The sequence below is a fragment of the Mustela nigripes genome, chromosome 9, assembly GCF_022355385.1.
Source record: "Mustela nigripes isolate SB6536 chromosome 9, MUSNIG.SB6536, whole genome shotgun sequence".
Classification (NCBI taxonomy): Eukaryota; Metazoa; Chordata; class Mammalia; order Carnivora; family Mustelidae; genus Mustela; species Mustela nigripes.
The window spans coordinates 13,278,036-13,299,127 of NC_081565.1; the positions used below are offsets into that span (position 1 = coordinate 13,278,036).

Below are 21,092 nucleotides of genomic sequence, written 5' to 3' on the forward strand. Positions count from 1 at the left end.
CACAGATATTCACTGAACTATTCTTTTAAATTCTTATAAATTTAAATTCTTACAAATTCTTTTAAATTCCTTAAAAATTCTTATAAATGTAAAATTTTCATCAAAAAGATACCATTTCAAACTCAGCAGACTAGCAAACACTAAGACTGACAAAAAGTTAAATTTCCTGAATGTGATAATTATTCTGTGTTAGATACTCTATGTTAGAAAATGTCCCTGTTCCTAGGAAACACATGATGAAATATTTTGAAGCTAAGGAGGGTGATATCCACAACTAATTCTCAAATGGTGAGAAAAATTTGTATATAAAAACATGTAAAAATTATATATGAAAGAGAAAATAAGTGTAGCAAAAATATTAATTGATGACTCTGAATGCATGGTACAGTGTTATCTTTCTTATTCTTCTAATTCTCCTAAAATTTAAAGTTATTTCAAAATAAAAGCTTAACAAATAAAAGTCAGATAACACTAAGGCGTTGGCAAGGATGTGATATAGTGGTAGCGCTGGCATTGCTGGAGTAGAAACTGACTGAATCCCTATGAATGGATTATTTGACAACGTCTAGTGAAATTGAGGAGGGCACATACCCTCTGACTTATGCTCCAATCTTGAACATAGTCCCCTACGCTCAAGATGTGTGCAAGGATGTTACATTCAACATTATAATAGCAAAGACCAGAAACCACCTAAATATTCTCCAAGAGGAGAATGAATAAGCAATAAATTTGTGGTAGTACCTATAATGGAATGCTATATACACAAATAAAAATACACACAAACTAGAGCTACATGCATCAATGTGTATAATTCCCCAAAACATAAACAGGAAGGAAGGAAAAAAGTGGCCAAAGAATATCATATAAATATATATTATATATATATATAAAGAATATCTTTTATATAAATCTTAAAATTATGCAAAACAATGCCACATATTGCTTATGGATGGCTACATATATAATAAGAGATGCAGGGAAATAAGTATATTCAAGATTTTGTTACCTCTGTATGGAGGTATGCAGAAGGTTTCATATCTGCAATGTTTTATTTCTTAAGCTGAGTTTAGAGTACATGGTGTTAAATATAATTTTTGACACTTTTATCTGCCTGAGAATTTTTGTAGTATTAAATATATGAATTCAAACTTCCAGAGCAAGTCCTACTAGGGATGAAATCTGGGAATCTGGGTTCTCATGCATGATAACAGTGTGTTACACAACTGAAACAGATCATGTGAGATCTCTAAATGAGTGGCAATAAACCAGGTACGGAAGGATAGAGTTTAGAACACTGTGTCTTGTTTTGTAAAATAAAGTTAAAATTATGAATAACAATAAGAATCAGAAAATTATGTTGTGCTTAATATGAACATTTGATATAGCAACTGTAATAGCTATAATTTCCTATTTGTTATAGTTCTTTGATAACAACACGTTTCAGGGGGAGCGACTCAGCTGGAATAATCTTCTCTTTCTTAGTAAAGGAAAATAATGATTCCAAGTGTGTCACTAAAGGGATAAACCCCATTAAATAGTCATTAATACTTTTTGTCACTTCAAATTACACAGTTGCTAACTTCCAATCACCTACTTCTAAGGCTGAGGAAACAGGCAAGAAGAAACAAATCATACCTTCCTCATATTTTCTGCATCTATGGCCACTATTTCCAGTTGGTCCCTCTCCTGCTCGACCTCACTCAGTCTCTGCAGCAATGTCTCCTTCTCATCCTGTAGCTTTCTGCACTTGTTCTGGGCCTGAGCGGCCTGGCCTTTGACAGTCTCCAGGTATTCTTGCAACCCACTGATGACACTTTCTAAATCCTTCTTCAGGGCTTCGTTTGCTGCTATTTGTCCTACACAAAATGGAAAAAAGCAAGGTGATAATGTACATAAGAAAATCCTTTCAAGATACAGAATTACTGCACTTCGTCTCCTTAGTTGTTACTGGCTAAGAAAGAAATTCTAAGCTTTCAATGATTTTGCACCATCTTGTTTTTCTTTTTCTTTCTTTCTTTTTTTTTTTTTTAAAGATTGAGCCCGATGCGGGGCTCGATCCCAGGACCCTGAGATCATGACCTGGGCCGAAGGCAGAGGCTTTAACCCACTGAGCCACCCAGGCACCCCACTTGTTTTTCTTTTTCAAGATAAAATGATCATTTTCCCTCTATTATCCAAAGTGCAGGAGTATTAACTAGTTATAGAATAAAAGCAAGATAGTCAATGGGCATTGCTTACAAAATGCTCAATTCAGGCTGTAAGAAGTTTAAAATAAAATAATGAAGGGGTGCCTTGCTGGCTCAGTGGGTTAAGCCTCTGCCTTTGGCTCATGTCATGATCTCAGGGTCCTGGAATCAAACCCCACATCGGGCTCTCTGCTCAGTGGGGAGCCTGCTTCCCCCTCTCTCTCTGTCTGCCTCTCTGCCTACTTGTGATCTCTCCCTCTCTCTCTCTTGCTCGCTCGCTCTCTGTTAAATAAATAAATAAAGTCTTAAAACAAAAAACAAAAAAGGTTCCCAATAATTCAATTTAAAAAAAAAAGAAAAATAATGAGAATAAACTTTTCCTGGGGCGCCTGATGGTTCTGTCATTAAGCGCCTGCCTTCAGCTCAGATCATGATCCCAGGGTCCTGATCAAACCCTGCATCAGGTTCCCTGCTCAGCGGGGAGTCTGCTTCTCCCTCTGCCACTCCTTCTGCTTGTGTTCCCTCTCTCCCTATCTCTCTCTCCCTATCTCTCTCGGTCAAAAAAGTTAAAAATATTAAATAAAATTTCCCAAGTAAACAATGAAAAACGTTCAACAAAACTGTGAGTGCTTGCTGCTAGATACACAAAACAAAACCACTCAACATACAAGACTAATCCAAGATGGGCAGCATAAACATGTAACTTGGAGACTTAAAAAAAACCGCAAACCACATATTGGGAACCATGTATTGGGAACCTACTGTGTGCCAGGTACTTTATGAACACGACCTCATTTAATCTTCCCAACAGTGATCAAGACAGAAATAACTTGTCCCAGGTCCCACACCTGATAATGGCAAAATGGGAACTGGGCTCTTTTTACCCCATCCTGGGCCCTCACTACTACAACCTGTATTATCTTCCTCCTTCATGGATATGGCAATGTCACAATCTAAATCTGCATTGCAAATGTAGATCCTAAAATTCCTTCCACACTCTCCTTAGAACTAGGCACTGAATGCCCTGGTGTCAACAGGCTCTTTGTTCCTGAAAGGATTATAGGCTTTGGACAAAGACAATGACATGCCAGAGCTTATCGTGATCTTGTACTGACTTCTTGCCTACTGAATGCAATGACCTGACTCACTAGGAAATAGATGCAACAGAACTGAAACCGAAAAGATGTTTTACTTATAGTAAACATTTTTGGGTACTCTGTAAATATTTCCCTATCAAACACTGGTATGAACAGCTGAAGCATATTCAGCTCACATCTGGATTAATGCCTGCCACAGTGTCATCTATCTTTTGTTAATACTGAAGCATCTTAAAGTTTTAAATTAAATACTGACTTCTATAAATTATACTTCAATTCTCACCTTCCGTAAGCTGTTGTTCAAGGTCCTTAATCTCTTCAGTTTCTTTGGCAATTCTGGAAAGTATCTCATCCAAACGGCTTTCAAGTTGTTTGTACTGCTTACTCATAATGTCAAGTTGTTGTTCTTTACCTCTTTTCTGAGCCTTCATATGGCACTGAATTGAAAAGAAATCAGCAAAATCCTGAGTCCCTTAAATTCTTTTAAAAATAATAATGCTTAACATTTCTAAAGGAAGAATGGAAAATAAAATGTAACAATTTAAGTCTGTGCCAGGCCCTCTGTTGTCTTCACACAGTTTTCATTTAAACCTCAGGATAACTTGATCTGGAAATCATCTCCATTACACAGATATGACAACTGAAAATCAAGAAGGTTAAATTTAAACGAGTTTTCCAAGGGCATACCTACTAGGTAATTGTAGCCAAGTTCAATATTCCTGGAACTGCACGCATCTTTTAACCAACTGAGCCACCCAGGCGTCCCTGCACGCATCTTTTAATGCGGTTTCAAAAAAGTTAATTATATATACACATATATCCATAGAAAATTACTATATTCCAAAATGTTAACAAGAATATATATGGGGAATGCTTGGGTGGCTCAGTCAGTTAAGCGTCTGCCTTTAGCTCAGGTCATGATCCCAGGGTCCTGGGCTGGAGCCCACTTCTCCCTCTCTCCTTGCCTGATGCTTCCCCACTTGCGCTTCCTCTGTCAAATAAATAAATAAAATCTTTAAAAACATTTTTTTTAAAAGAATGATATCTAGGGGGAGGAATAACAGGAGTTTTGTTTTTTCTTTTTTAGGAGTATGTTTTAAAATATTAAAAATTTTATAATAGTCATATCTTTTTAATCAAAAAAGCACATTAAATGTACTTTAAAAAATGGTTTCTTAAGGAAAAATAGAGACATGGAAGAAATACTTACTTGGGATTGAGGTTTATTCTCAATTCCTTATACAAAGAAATGCTTTATTTTTCAGTTTGATAAACAAGGGGCTGAGAGAAACCTCCAAGACCATTCAGCCCAGAGAGTCTCAAGATGAAGGGCCTCCAGAGGCACACTCCTCTATTTCAACATCTACCCCCGGTAGAAAACAGAGCTTTCTTGTACTCACACAACTATTCGCACCATGACAGTCATGCATTCAGGAGCTAGAGTAAACTGAAAAGACTAGATTATATTTCCAGGTGTGCTCAGGGGAAAAAACCTGAGAACCAAATGGTCTAGTTTAACCCTTCCTTTTACATGTGAAAAAACTGATTCTCAGATCTACCAGTGACCTGCCCAGGTCTGCTCTGAGGCAACTGTTCCTGTGGAGACAAAACAGTTCCCTCACACTCACACCCTCATGCCTCAGGTTTGCCCCTACAGGATCAGAGGAACAGAACAATAGAACAAGAGAAAGTTATCAGGAGAAACAACTCCATCACAGTCAGAACCAACTCCAAGCTCTCAAGTCTAGTACTCATTTGATTATAAAAGAATTTTTTAGATGTTCTGCTGCCTCCAAAGACAAGAAAGAAAAGTCCCTTCATTTTCAAGGAACAATGAATGGCAGGCTGCTCAGAACGTTTCTGTTACACTATTGTAAAACTTGATGGGATTTTCAAAACTCTTCTTTGCCTGCCTTCCCGGAATACGCATCTGAAATCTTTCTGAGAAGGTAACTACAGATACCTCTTCAAATTCTAAGTAAATTTAGGGTTTTAATGGCTCACGAAAGAATTTTAAAGAAACAAAAAACAACACTGCCTTCATATCTCCATCATTAAATCTTTAAAATTCACCATTAAAAATTCCACTGAAATCTCTTTACACGCAGGACCCAAAAAAGGCTCAATATGCCAATGATCTGCATTAAGCACATGGGATCAAAAGTACATTCTGCGATTTTTCATGACCGTGGAGTTCACAAACGAGTTATAGAAACAGGAACTTACATCTCTGACTCCTCCTCCTTTCAAGTCTTTTGCACAAAGAGAGAGAAAATCGTCATACCTTAACTTAAAATTTGTCCTGTTAAAACTGAGCCGTTCAGAACAGGGAAACTGTGGGCGGAGAGCTTTCTAAAGCTGTTTTCAAATTCACGTGCACTTCCCTCTCTGACAGCCACATTTTTGTAAGCGCCTTCGAGCCTCACTTCCCAGAGCTTCAAACCACATTCCAGGCGGAGAGTGAGCGGCAGCCCAGCCTGTCCAATCACGAGCAGCCTCTGCAGGCAGGCCCCACCCTCCACGCTTTAAATCACAACACAGGAAGCTCCCAAGGGCCAATCACACACAACCTTTGCAACAGATTACTACAGGCTGATTGCACACAGAGAACAGTTAGTTACCTTTCGCTTCCACAGGGCATTGCCAGGTAGGGAAGAACAACACAAATCTTCCTTTATTGTTTGCTGCTGTGGTGTTTGTGCCTCTAGCTATGTACATTTTTAATAGCTAAAATGGGATTTGATTTTTAAATAGTACTTTTTCCTTTTGAAACCTAGTTAGATGCTTCTGTTTTTTGAAAACTTGACTGGTTTGTCTCTGAGCTAATTTTAAAAATAATTAATCTCTGGAGTCCTGTAATTCCCTTGTGGGGAAAGGGTCGCTGCAGTATCACAGCATGGGCTCAGCCTTTTCCTAAAAGATGAATTTAGGAAATCACTTAATCTTTTAAAATCACATTTTCACCTTCTGCAAATTAAAAACAACAACAACAACAAAAAGTCACCAATGCTGCATATGCTGTGATGAAGTTCCTCACCAGTGTATGCAAAACCCCCAACATCATGGAACACTTTATTGGCACCTAATGTGTTTGTTCTCTATCCTATCTCAGAGTCACATAATGTTTTCTCATCTCTCAAGCCTTTACTTTTAAATTCTATTTGCTATTCAGAGAGGCACTTTATCTGATTAGATAATAAAAGTTAACTGAATAAAAGTCTGTCTCCATCCATAGAAAAATATGAAGGGACCCCACACTTGATTTTCTCTTTTGCTAAAATAAAATGTTCACATTCTGTCGAATGGGGTGCCTAACAGGAGCCTAACACCAGCCAAGAAGGTAACTTTGTGCAACCTAGAAAAAGATGCTCCCTCTGGGTGAACAAATTAAAGAGACACCCTCTGGTGCTTTGACTAAAGCTGTAACCTTAAAAACAAACAGTTAGTCATTTTAACAATACCAAAAAGCAACCTCAAATCAGGTTTGTATGTTTCATCCCCACCAACAGAAACTGACTACATTCAAAATGTGGATGTCATTCCTGTTTCTCATTTAACTCCTTTCTGTATGTAATTCTTTATAGATATCCAGGATGATTAGATGCCCTTTCTGCCAAGAATGTCAAAGTCACTTTTTAAAAGCAAACATACAATCTAGGTTCTAAGTAGACTCATAGATCAATGTAAATGTAAGCCATTAGTAAGAACTGGAGGAAGCAGCAAAGGAGCTTCAGGTAGTGCCTACAGGGTGGGTTCCTTCCTACCTTCCCAGATGCAAACACTCACTAGACACAGGGCTGGCCTCTGGGAATTCAGATAAATAGTAGGATATAGTTCCTGTCCTTAGGAGCCTTAGATAGTGTGGCAGACTTCCAAACAAATTAATGCAAGAAAGCAAGATATTACTGACCATATTAGACATTACTTAAAATCTAATTTTTCATATAACAAAATTCTTTAAAATGATCAAGTCCTCTTTTAGTTTCAATTTTAATACTTAGTCTTAAGCTTTTGTTAGAAAAGAATGTATTTCTGTGAATGATAAGGTTACCTTTTGTCAGAATTAGCTAACCTGCAAAAAAAAAATTTACCTATGATATTTTATTGAAATATTTAAAGGGATAATCAAATAACTTGACAACTATTTAAAGTAATGATAGTGTGTTGTCCTTACCACATTAAATTCTCTTAAATCAGAGATTTTAAAGTTCTTTGTAAAATAACCTTATTATTCAAAGTATAGCAGTGAAATATGCAGGAAGTATTTTTACTAATATTTTTACAAATACTAGGTAAAATGTAAGCCATTAGTAAGACTTCTTAGAGACAGAGACAAGAACCTACTCCATCAGGCAGGCACTGGACCACCTCTGCCCATATATTAGGAAGACACACTCTAGAGAAGTGTTTCCTTATTAAGGACAAAACAAAACAATATGAAACAACAAATAGGTTTAATGTAATATTTGCATAAAGGATTAAAAAAGAGGAGAGAAAGGAGTTTAAATCCCTTTCAGCTCTCCCATATCACCACCTTGCTCTTAAGAAAACAAAGCAATAAAAGAGAAAGGGTAAGAGGTTTGGACAGCACCATGGAGCAGGCTTCTCTTGCTTTCAAATATAATAATATTCAGCCACTTAAAATATAAGTGTACCATGCATCTACCATTCTACTGAAAGCTATCTCTTTCAAGTCTTAGGTTTTGTTTTCAACACAGAGATATATATATACTTCTATATATAAGTATAAATGCACATATGTTATGTATATATAGACATATGGATATATAACACACATACAGATATATATGACATACATGCATACATAAACATATCACTCAAATTTGTGCATTAAACTGAAAGACTTTCAGAAAGAATTCTGAGGCTAAAAATGAGGAGACATAATTTCTAGATGGAATGATATTCTAGTCCCTAGAGAATAAGCCAAAATCTCTTAATTTACTTACATGTTTTGGGTCTCTGGAATCCAGGCTATCTATAGCTGTTTGCAGGTCCTTGATCTCATTCTGCTTTTCAGCAATTTCTTGCCTCTGCTTTTCCATCTGGGTTTCTAGATCCACAGCTTCTTGGCGTAATTTATTGAGAAGCTGTATTCTACCACTCAACTGCTTGAGAAGAAGGTCTTTCTCCGATTCTGAAACCTAATCCCCCGATACCCCAACATACAATTAACAGAGGATAGCAACAGTGATTAACAACCTTAAAGAAAACTTCTGAAATTTAAAAAGGTATTCTGTGCTCTGCCAGTTTTTTTAATAAAAGTAAAATGTAGAAGTCCTCTAGGCATTCCATTCATATCTTATACTTTTATCCTTATTACGTGCAGAAAATCTTTATTTATGTATTTCATAAGAACAGGTAAAAATGAAGCTGTCATTCTAGTATAAGCAACTTGTAAATTATTAATAGTAATAGTAACTATAATATTAATGGTAGTTGACTTTATATAGCACTTGCCCTTGTTATAAGCATGTCAAGCAAATCAATAGTGTAATGAAAAATTGAGGTTTATATGTACTCATTTAAAATAACTTTTTTCAGCCCTCTAGCTCAGAGGTTAGAGCACTGGTCTTATAAAATAACCTTTTCAAGCGCATTTTGTAAGCATCCATTTATTTAAAAATTATGTACATTATTTACAAAAACATTTTTTAAATTATTAAAATCACTCTTGATGGCTCCTTGTGCCTCACCTCCCACTTTCAATCCGTTTTCTTTTAAGCTTTTATTTACTGAAGTAATCTCTATACCCCATGTGGGGCTTGAACTCATGACCCCAAGATTAAGAGTCCAGTGCTCCTCCAACTGAACCAGGCAGGCACCCCTTAATCCATTTGTAAGTCTGATCAGTTCACCTGCCAAATTTTGCTGACAGTTTATTTCCATCCACATCCATTGCCCCCCTAGCCTAGGCCACTACCATCTCTTGCCTGTACTGAAGAACAGCCCCACAGAAGATTCACCTGTCTCCCTCACCCCACCTCACTCTCGGGCAGTAGCTAGAGTGACCTTATACCAATACAAACAAGATCAGCCATTCTACTACCTCGTGTCCTTCAAAAGCTTCCCATTACCTTCAGACTAAAATTCAAATGCCTTACTCTCTAACATAGGACAGCCTATGAAGCCTGGCATAATCTTGGACCTCATCTTCCACACACTCTCCCCGCCGCAGCAGAGAAATCTTTTGTGTAAAGGTCTTTGCACCCACTGTCACCTCTGTTTGGAATACTCTATCCCCTAATGCTGCGTCACTGGCTCCTTCACCTCCTTTGGGTTTCAGCCCAAATGTTACCTCCTCAGAGAGGCCTTTGTGGCTCCACAATCTAAATTATATTCCTTTATTGTGTCTCCTTTCTTTTTCCTACAACACATATGTTGTTTAACTATATTTCCTATTTCTTTTTTTTTTTTAATACTTGTTCATTGCCTATTTCCTATCCATGTGGGAGGGAAATAGACTTGTTTTATTCATCACTCAGGGCCCAGCCCAGTCAGGGACTAGAATATAGTAAAATTCCAATAAATTTGAATCAATTTCTAGTTACTATATAATTTTAAAATCACAATATAGTTTATCTTTTGAAAAAAATCTACATTTTGGACTTCACATTCTTGTTTTACCTACTATGGTGTGTGAATGCAGTTATGAACATAATTTTGAAATACTGATTTTAAAAGTTGCAAATAACTAAAACCTTTTACACACTTAAAAACTGTCAAGATACTTCCTTTTTAAATACTTCCTGTGCAATTACATCATGGGTTTGAGCCGCTAATTTCTTCGTGACATACTTTGGTAATTTCTGAGAGTAACATCTCCATCTTTTTGTTCACCATATTTTATATCACTTACACTTTTGCTGCTTGTGTTTGATAATGTTCATGTATCGTAAAGATGTCTTCTGACTCTTAATCTAGGTCTCAGGATCTTAATGGTGGGTACTGCTTAATTAAATTAGAACAGATATAATAGGACACATCAACCTCCCTGGGTAAAATAGACACTTTCATAATAGAGTAGACTGAATATCTCTTTTTATATAAGTTAAAAGTAATTTATTTCCGTATGCTTTATAAAAAATAGAATGTCATCATGAATGGAAGGAAAATGTAACTGGAAAATACTAGAACCATAACTGAGGCTGAAAATTGTTACTCTGTAGTTAATTAGGCAGCACTGATTTAAAATTTGCATAACATGGTTATGAAGGGAGAAAACACATTCCATTTTTTTCATTTCTTCCTGCATTGCTACTTGGTATTTACGTACTTTTTTAAGTTGTATAGCTTCTTCCAGCTGTTTAAATTCTTCAGTAGCTTTTAAAATTTGTTGTTCCGCCTTTTCTATTTCATCATGTAGTTCTGATAGTCGAGTTTGTGCTGCAAATTTAAAAAATCATGAACACAGACACACACGAGAAAAATTCGGCATTCTCAAATTTCTACCAGACTTTTTTCCTTCACAATAACATCTCCCTCCCAATTAAATTGTCATTACAGATTACAGAAATTCTTTAAAAATTAATTTATGATAGTTTTCCACTCAGTTAATCTCTAGAATAGTTTTATGATATGCTAGAGAACTATAACTGATCATTTTATTCGTAAAAGTCTTAACATAAAAAGAGTTTTACTTGATACATCCAATACTAAAGAGCTCTTCTGAGAGAATAAGGATTTATTCATAAATATGCATTTACATGTCACTAAGTTATAGTTAAGATTCAAGCTATTACAAAAACTCTGTGGTTAGAGGTTATTTCTTTATATGGGGCTTCATATCAAGAAATTCACCACTGAACGTGTATTCATGCTGGTGGTGATCTCAAATCAATTACTCTCTATCTCAAATTTCCAATTTCTCTCCTTCCCTCCCTCTCTGCCTCCTATAAAACTAGGAGCTAGTCTACACATATATCTGATTTATTTCTGCTTTCCTCTTCCAGAGCTTTGTATAGGGTGTATGAGATGGACAACTCAGTCTCTTTTCTCAACCCCTCTCCAAGTCAACCTCTCTCCTGGCCTTCCATGTTTTCCATTTAGCTACCAACCAAGGGAAGATGAACTGCTTCACTGGATTGGTGAGAGCCCCACAATGTGCCACAATTACTAGGGGGATACATAAACTCAGATCTGCTTTCTCCTTCCATATCCATGCAGCTCACTGGGTAAATGGATTTAGAATATGCCACTGGCAGGGTATCTAAGTGCCCTCTTGGATTGACTTCTTTATGACTTGCCAGGATATGATTAGATGTTTTGGGACAGGTTGGAAAGAGTCAGAAGCTGGTCTTGGGCCAAAGTCTAAGGAGGATGCACTGATCCAACTTATCCAAAGTGCTGTTTTAGGTTTTGGCTACATGCATAGTAATCAGTAAAGTGGTACTTGCTACAATTATGACCAATTATATCTTTGAATGTGCAGCTCTGACAGTGGGTAGGACTTGCTGGCAGGTCAAGATTTAAGCATTCTTGGATCCCCTGCACCTGCTGCCACCAAATTACTGTCAAGACCCATTCTCAACCATAACAGAAATCATTAAAAAATCATTTTCTCAGGATGTCTGGGTGGCTCAGTGGGTTAAGGCCTCTGCCTTCAGTTCGGGTCATGATCCCAGGGTCCTGGGATCGAACCCCGCATCGGGCTCTCTGCTCCATGGGGAGCCTGCTTCCTCCTCTCTGCCCGCCTCTCCGCCTACTTATGATCTCTGTCAAATAAATAAATAAAATCTTAAAAAAAAAAAAAACATTTGCTCAATGAATCACTACTTTTTCAAGGCTTTTTATGTAAATAACATAATAAATACCTTTAGCATGTTTAATGAAAAGAATTATAAAACAAAATTTGCCTATATATTCAATCTTTTTATATTTTTAAAAGAATTTAAAATAACTTTTGTTAACCTGCACTTATTTTTTTTTCTTTGTCTTCCAGTTGTATGTCCAGTGATGTGTGGGCTCTTAAGTTCACATGCTCATTTCTGAGTTGTGCCCCTTCATCTGGCTCCATCTTCTCGATCTTTACCGTCTGGGCATTTGCAATAATATAACTCTCTGTAGCAAACATATTTCTCTTGTATCTGGATTTGCCAATGTAAGGGCTTTCATCTGGGGTTTTATCAATTTCGACACACTAAAAACAAAATAAGTAAATATTTATGGTTCAATAAATAATTTCTAAGCAGCCAAGTGACATTATTCATTTTATTAGTGAAGAATATATCACAGAATTGCCTAAACATTAATCCTACATGCCTAGAAGTCGAAAAATATATACCATTTATCTCACTCTTAACATGCCAAAAAAGAACTGAAACAAAAAATGGCCTCTAAGAATTCCTCCTCCTAGCCCCCAAAGTGGGTTTAGGTTGGTTGATTAAAGAACTGCCTATAGTTATGTGATTAATAGCATTGTTTAATCTCTCAAATCAGAAATTTAGGTGTTTGATTTTGGTTTCTTAGCTGATATGTAAGTAAAATCTCAGTCTAATAAATTTTAGTAATTGAATTTTTTATGAGATAATATGGTATCAGTTGGAATCACAGATTCCCTTGCAGCTTTTTACCTCTTCTGGACAATGCTTTAACTTACTGAACCAAAAATTAGTAACCAATTCAACCAAAATTTGTTTAAGAAAGTGGAGTGGTTATTGATAAAAGTCTCTTAAACATTTTCACCATCCGCCTTCCCCCACTCTACTCTCTGTTGGCTTTAACTTTGGATTACTAAAACGTTAAACTCTAAGTAAATAAAATAATAAAAGTTAAACTTACCTCTGATGGGTAATAATTTAGTGGTTCAAATTTGGCATCAATTTTATAAAAGGCCAATTCCTGTTCCATCTCATACTGTTTCTGACAGGCCCGTATTAGTTCCACAGTCTTCTGTTTTAGCTATAGGCCCAATTTGATATGAAACAACATACAGTGTCAGTAAGTTAGTATAATGGTACAATGGCATAGAAAGTTCTAATCATAACTAATAATTAGATTGTTTTAAAACCCCACAGCAAATAGCAGAACATTTACAGTATTTTATCTTCATTCTAAAGTATTGTAAAGAACGCAATATAAAATTATCACTTCATAAAAGATCACATAAAAGACCTTTGAAGTTTATATGCTGTCTCAGGATACAATAAATAAATATTTTAAAAAATCATTTAAATTCGCTTTACCCAAATATGAAAATAATTCTGTACCAATTATTTTTAAGTACTGTATTAAGTATTTGCTTCCTGATTTTTCAATACTGAACACTAATTTAACTTACTCTGCAAGTTAATGACAGCTTCAAATTATGGATAGAGATGATATATGAGATTAATCACAAAGGAATCACAAGAAGGATTAAGAAGGGTGGAAAAAAGAAATTGGCTTTAATTGTACTGTTCTTCCTGCAGTATCTCAGTGTTCTGAACATTATTCTTTGTATTAGAGGATAAAGGATGTGAATAAGGTCAATCAGATCCCAATATATAGCCTTAAATTTTTAATAAGTTAACTCTATAACAATTACAACTTTTTATTTATTCTTAAAATTTTTGGAGCTAGAAGAAAATAGATCATCTGATTTAATTATTTGAATTACAAATAAAGAAACTGAGTCCTATTGGTAATTGTTTCATCAAAAGCTACATATTAGACTAGTGGCAGAAGCTAAATATTTTATTAACTACCACTATCAGCCCCCTTCCTACTAATATAATCCTGTGAGTTCATTTCAAAGGTCCACTAAGTGATTTTTGCCTTTTCTAAACTACAGCATCAGATAGTAGATACCAGACAAAAAACATGCAGAAATATTTCATCAATATGAAAATGCAAGCTGAAGAGAATAAAAAAATAAATAAACATGAACATTTTACAAGGCCCGGGAACTCAAAGTCGTGCACGATTTAGCTTACAGTCATCTCCTGATTATCCACCCAAGTAGAAATAATGCTAAGCTGGATGACAGGCAGTCTTGATCTCTTATCTCACTGAATCTTTACAACTACCCTATGAAATTATAAGAGCTGCACCAGGAGGTTAAATGACTTGGCCAATTTCACAGCTCATAGTGAAGAGGCAGAGTTCAATTACAAGTCTCCTGATTTCAAAATTAATACTCCATCTAATATACGATGCTGCCTTTGATGTCTTGCTGCAGGGTGTCCAGCACATTACCCATTTTGATGCTTTTACTGACTGCTTTTAAGTCCCTGAATCTCAAGAAAGCAACTCATAACCAACAGCATAAACTCATCTCAGGCTTTTCTTCCCAAAAATCATTGGCCCAAGTAGGGCCAAACAAAGGCAAATGTGACTGGAACCATGGATGATGTATGGACTGGCCTCTGAGGGTGAATAATATATACTCTGTGCATTTTAAAATTACCTTTGTGTCTTTTATAGTGCTAGACTTAGCATTTAGTAAGCATTTAATAAATGTCTGCTGAAGAAATCATAAATGAGAGCACATTAGGAGTCAAAGGACCTGGAAAGTAGGCTAGTTGCAGTATTAGCTGTGGATGATCAAGAGTTGACTGCAGTTAACACATTTACCAATAAGAAAAATGATACAAATTCTTTCCCTCACATTCAAATCCACTGTCCTATGTACACATCCATTAAAAAAATTACACATACACACACAAGCACATTTTTTGAGAAGGCAAGCCAGTTTCCAAACTTAAGATGTATGTAAACATATTAATACAAGTTATCATGCAAACTATGAAAAACATAGTGTGCAATTCAGCCCTGAAGGGACTACCTTTAAGGAAGAATAAAGAATCGGCAGAAAATGCTCTGCAAGAAACCAAGACAAGAGCTAAAAGGAGAAAAAAGCAAACAGAGACCATCACCTGGAGAACTTTAGAGAGTTAAGCTGTAGTAATAGAAGCTGTTCTTGATTCACAACTTACCTTAGAAAGATAATGTTATTAGAACCTGTATCATTTTTATATGGACACACATTTTATCATCATTCTATGTTACAGATTTACCACCTTCCATTACTTTGCTTAATTCAATTCAAATTATTTTCATATTCATTACCTTATTTAGTCCTCACAACTCTGTGAGGCTGGCAGGACAGGTAAATCATCCTCATATTAAAAATAAGGAAACTGAAGAATAGGAGGTAAATAATTTGCAAAAGGACAAAGTAATATTAACATTGAAGTTAATTAATATTTGTTGGGGCAGGAAAGGGGGACTATAATAGTTTAAATGGCACCAGAAGTTTTACTTTAAGGTTACTACATTTCTTTTATAGGTAAATGACCTACGATGTGAAGCGTTACTTTATGAAACCAGAAAGCATTACATAACTGGGGATGATATCACCAAATATTCTGCAGAAGATAATGGAAAATATTTTTCAAATGCAGACTCTTAGAATAAGATCCAGAATTCTTTTTGAAACAAAGAATAGTCTTTTGGAATACTGAAAAAGCAGGTAAAACAACATGAATTTTAAAAAAATGAGGGGAGGGGATTGGGGTGATGGGGTAACTGGGTGATGGACATTAAGGATGAGCATTGGGTGTTATATAAGACTGGTGAATCCTTGAACTCTACCTCTGAAACTAATAATATACTATATGTTAATAGTATTTAAAATAAAAAATAGCCTGTTGATTAAAAAAAGAAAAAAGAAATTTAAAGAAGAAATACAAAATAGCTAGTAAACACATATGCGATACTCAAATAGCTAGTAAATACATATGGAATATTCAACTCTCCAGCAAATTTTTTAAAAAGTGAAATTAGGGGCGCCTGGGTGGCTCAGTGGGTTAAGCCGCTGCCTTCGGCTCAGGTCATGATCTCAGGGTCCTGGGATCGAGTCCCACATCGGGCTCTCTGCTCAGCGGGGAGCCTGCTTCCTCCTCTCTCTCTCTCTGCCTGCCTCTCTGCCTGCTTGTGATTTCTCTCTGTCAAATAAATAAATAAAATCTTAAAAAAAAATAAATAAAAAAATAAAAAGTGAAATTAAAGCAATGAGATTCCACTTTTTTCCTATCCTATTTGTAAGTTCAAAATAATAATTTTCAGTGAGGAATTGGGCTCTTTCACTCACTGCTGTAGAAGTATAAAGCAGGCAAACACTTTTAATATTTGCCAAAATTTAAAATGCAAATTACCCAGTAATTCTATTTGTAGTGATTTCTTTAAAATTGTTATTTTTTAATAACCTCTACCCTCAACGTGGGGCCTGAACTCATGAACCTGAGACTGAGAGTCACATACTCTACTCACTAAGCCAGTGAAGCACCTCAAATTGTAGTGATTTAAACCAGGGAATTACTGTTATGAATGCATAAATACTTATTTACAAAGATTTTCTCTGTAGTATTGTTTCTAATAAAAAAAAGTGGAGGCAACCTAAATATTCATCAATAAGAATGGGTTAAATAAATTATTGCATATCCATATAATGGAACACAATATAGACTTTGAAAGACATAAAAAAGGTGTGTGTGTGTATGTGTGTGTGTGTGTGTGTACATGTGTGGGCATGTTTTTTTAACTTGGAGAGGTATGGTACATATACCGTTTTGTAAAAAAATAAGATGCAGCATTAAAAAATATAGTAAGGTTCCTTTTCATCACAAAATATTTAAAGGTATATATATTTAATTACATATACATTATATAACTACAAGCATATATTTAAGCATAGAAAACAAAAAGGATATATATCAACATCCAGGGAAGAGGAAAAGGGAAGAGTGAAACCTTTATTTTCTACTGTATACATTTGTGCTGTCTAAATTTGTTGTGATAAATATATATTAACTTTGTATGTCAATAATGTTTTTAAATAGTTAATGATAAAAACAACAATGACATAAAGAAGAGCAGTGTCTTCTAACCAAAAATAGTTACTGAAAATAAACCCAGCAAAAACAATTGACAATTTATAAAACATTTATTCACAACAAAAACATAACAACATTATAAGTAGAAAAAAGAAAATTAGCAGCTATAATAATTTATAATTTGGGGATAGTGCAAAGTCAAAAGATGTGACATTTTGTCCAGGTTTTCTTTTCTTCTTTTTCTTTCTCTTTTTAGGATTTTTTTATTTGACAGAGAGAGAAAGAGCACAAGCAGGGGGAGCAGGAGAGGGAGAAGCAGGCTCCCCGCTGAGCAGAGAGCCCCATGTAGGGCTCAATCTTAGGACCCTGTGATCACGACCTGAGCTGAAGGCACTCACTCAATGGACTGAGCCACCCAGGCATCCCGTGCTCAGGTTTTCAAGGAGTTAACTAACATATACCAGGGAGTCCGCACATAAAAAATATTACTTTATCTTAGTAATAAAAGATAGATTTTATATTATAAAAAAAGATCAGTAACTCAGGAAAATTTATTAAATGTTCACAAATATCAAGTAATACCATAGCAAGTATGTTTTTTATATTTGTATTTTATTCTTTCATTTTTTTAAAGTTTTACTTATGATTTATTTTTAAGTAGGCACCACACCCAACACAGGTCTTGAACTCAAGAACAAGAGTTGTACACTCTACCAACTGAGTCAGCCAGGTGCCCCTATACTTGTATTTTACATACAAATGTTAAGTGGTGGCCCAGAGTTCACTGCTAAGATAAAACTGATTGTCACGGGCGCCTGGGTGGCTCAGTGGGTTAAGCCACTGCCTTCGGCTCAGGTCATGATCTTAGGGTCCTGGGATCGAGTCCCGCATCGGGCTCTCTGCTCAGCAGGGAGCCTGCTTCCTCCTCTCTCTCTCTGCCTGCCTCTCTGCCTACTTGTAATCTCTGTCAAATAAATAAATAAATCTTTAAAAAAAAAAAAAAAAACTGATTGTCACATAAGTTTCCAGTGATTTTAAGTAATCATCAATCCACTCTATTATGGAACAGAGAACAACAGATGTATAATATAAAGCTATTGATAATTATCAGATTATTAATATCATATATAATATGCCTTCAGTATATGGCTGACATATTTGAAAACTACCTTCAAGTAAGAGAGATATGAAGAAAGCCACAAATGCTCTGAACAGTTAACTGACAGAGCTGCGAAAGCTGCCCTTTCATCATGTCCTCCTGATATAAGTTACCTTTTTTCTCAGGCAAAGAAGAGCTCAAGAAAGAGGCAGTCAAATACTCAGATTTCAAGTAACAATTTCCATCTCTACAAAGAGAAGGAAACACTTTTCTCTTGCTAGGAAACAGAAATGCTTAAGCAGAATTCTTGTCAACAAAGCAAGTCATTCAAACCAGAATGCCCATCTTGAAAGGAGGATGCAAAAAAGAAAGAGCACTATCTAGGATTTCATTAGTCATATGAGAAATCAAATTCTCTAAGTTATGCACAGATCAGAAAAAGAATTATTATAAGAAAAAAAAGAGGAGAGTAGCAACAGCTATTTTTTCCTCCAAGGAAAGTAACCTAATTATTTAACAAAATCAGATTCTCTGGGTTGAAAAGGCCTTTTATTCATTTAATCCATCTGCCTAGCAAATGCCTTTTATCTTTTCTCTAAGCCCTGGTCATATATGCCTGTTTCAGTGACAGCAATCCCATTCCAGAGTTATTACATTTTGTCTCAGGACAGTTATTAGAAATCTCTCTCTCTCTTATTTTTTTAAGAGAGAGAGAGTGCCCGTGTGCGAGCTTGTGGAGAGGTGGGTTCCTTAGGGAGGAGGGGTCAGAGAGAGAATCCTAAGCAGGCCCCATGCTCGGCCTGGAGCTCCATCTCATGACCTTGAAATCGTGACCTGAGCCAAAATCAAGAGTCAGATGCTCAACTAACAGCCACCCAGGTGTCCCTAGAAATTCCTCATTGCTAAATGAAAAATTGCTTTGTTATAATTCTATTTGCCATTTCTTAATTTTATCTCAGGAACTTTGGTCCCTCCTCCACGAAACAGACCTTTGACTCTCTGAAGATAACTGTCAGAGCTCACTAGATCCTCTCTTCTCCAGCTTGAGCACCCCTGTTGCTTTAGCCACTCCTCACAGGGCATGGTCTCAAGGCCTCTGAAGTCTCTCGGGCTGGCCGAGATATATATATATGTATGTATGTGTGTGTGTGTATATATATATATATATATATATATATATATAAAACACATGTACACATATATGTATGTGTATGCATGTACATATACTTATGTATGTATGTGTATTATATGTATATTATATACATGTACATACATATATATGTGTGTGTATTATATATACTACTATTATATAGACTACCTTATAGCATCATACTTGATACAGGGTTGTACAGCTTGCTTTTCTCACATAGCAATATGGAGCGGACATACCTCCGTATTAGGACATACAGCTCTATCTCATTTTAATAGCAACACAATTATTCTATCAGATGGATATCCACTGAGGGACATTTCAGCTATTTTTCATTATTTTACTAATATAAAAAATACTGTAGTGAATGACCATTGTATGTATGTGTATATATACAGATATATGTGTATATATGTAGATATATACAGTCTTGCTACAATTTCTATAAAATGCATTAGAAATGTATATCATATATAACTATTGTATATTAAATAAGTATATATATATCTAATATATAGAACATAGGATATATCCCTTTAATAAAATGTATAAAATAAAATTTGGACAATTTTGCCAATTTGCCTTCTAAAAGTTTTTGCCAATGTACAGTCTCACCAACAATGTTGTTAAAAATAAAATATAAACATCTAGGGGCAGTCTGACCAACTCTTCAGTCAGGGGGCTCCACTGTCCTCCTTTATTTTGGATACCGTATTTCACAATTTACTGCAGGCCAGGAGAGTATTCATCCTTTGGGGACCCATGTCACACAGTGCATGGTAAACTACAATTTGTAGAAACTTCTGCACAAATTTCTGTTAAACCACATCTTCCCCATTCTATGATCAAGAAGTTTTATTTTTAGACCCAAGAAGAAAGAATTCTCTATTTCAAGAGAATATAGTCAAAGCAATGTAAAACACAGGCTTACCAATTCATTTTTTGTGTTTAGGTTACTCTCCATCTCCTCATAGCTCTGTTTTTGTAGCTTGGCCTCCTCTTTCAGTGATTTGTTCAATTTATCTTGACTTTTAATTTCCTCAAGGAACCTTGTCTGTTCGCTCCTCAGCTCTTCAATTTCCATTATCTTCTTCTCCAGATCTCTTTCCAGTCTTTCTATCTCATCTGCCAACACAAATTTAAAAATTTATTAATCGTTATATTTTTTTACTTGAAGAAAGGTAAGAATACTTCTCAAATAATTGTCTTAGAATAATAAAAGAACAATTCTACTTTGAAAATTATTCGGTATGGTTTTGGAGAAAAAAAGACAATCTTGACCTAGCAAGTGATTTATATCAAAAAGTAAGAAGGCATTATCATCCGGATAACAATTTTAAAAGATAACGCATTAGAGGGCACCTGGGTGGCTCAGTCGATTAAACATCTTGGTTTCAGCTTAGGTCGTGATTTCAGGGTTGTGAGATCTGGCCCAGTACCTGGCTCCACATTCAGTGAGGAGTCTACTTGAAGATTCTCTCCCTCTACATCCACCCCCCCCCCCACCACCACTCTCTAGCTCTCTCAAATAAATAAATAAATAAATAATTTTTTTTAAAAAAGATAACACTTTACTTCCAAGTATTTCATTCAATTAGGATGTTGGTAAATGAGGTTTTTCCCCAGGTCTCCTATTTAAAAACTTGCAATATTTTATCTTATCTGATAGTAATAATTACACTTAAAGGATGCTGCAAGGAGGTTTGCAAAATACTATGATTTTAAAAA

General features: G+C 35.6%; 1 protein-coding gene across 5 annotated transcripts in view; it reads right to left on the minus strand.

The window, feature by feature from the left end:
* The window catches only part of CNTRL (centriolin), a 92,039-nt gene that overhangs the window by 43,834 nt on the left and 27,113 nt on the right, over positions 1–21,092 (minus strand). For 3 of the 5 annotated variants that reach the window (XM_059410904.1, XM_059410902.1, XM_059410905.1), the window contains exons 7-14: positions 20,296–20,489; positions 15,066–15,122; positions 13,082–13,201; positions 12,212–12,440; positions 10,578–10,687; positions 8,251–8,445; positions 3,567–3,720; positions 1,636–1,856 (exon numbers count right to left, since the gene is read on the minus strand). In XM_059410904.1, coding sequence (XP_059266887.1) covers positions 1,636–1,856; positions 3,567–3,720; positions 8,251–8,445; positions 10,578–10,687; positions 12,212–12,440; positions 13,082–13,201; positions 15,066–15,122; positions 20,296–20,489 — 1,280 coding nt within the window. Of the gene's footprint in view, positions 1–1,635; positions 1,857–3,566; positions 3,721–5,567; positions 5,724–8,250; positions 8,446–10,577; positions 10,688–12,211; positions 12,441–13,081; positions 13,202–15,065; positions 15,123–20,295; positions 20,490–21,092 lie in introns of those variants that run through there. The other 2 variants (XM_059410903.1, XM_059410906.1) reach the window with 2 other exon arrangements.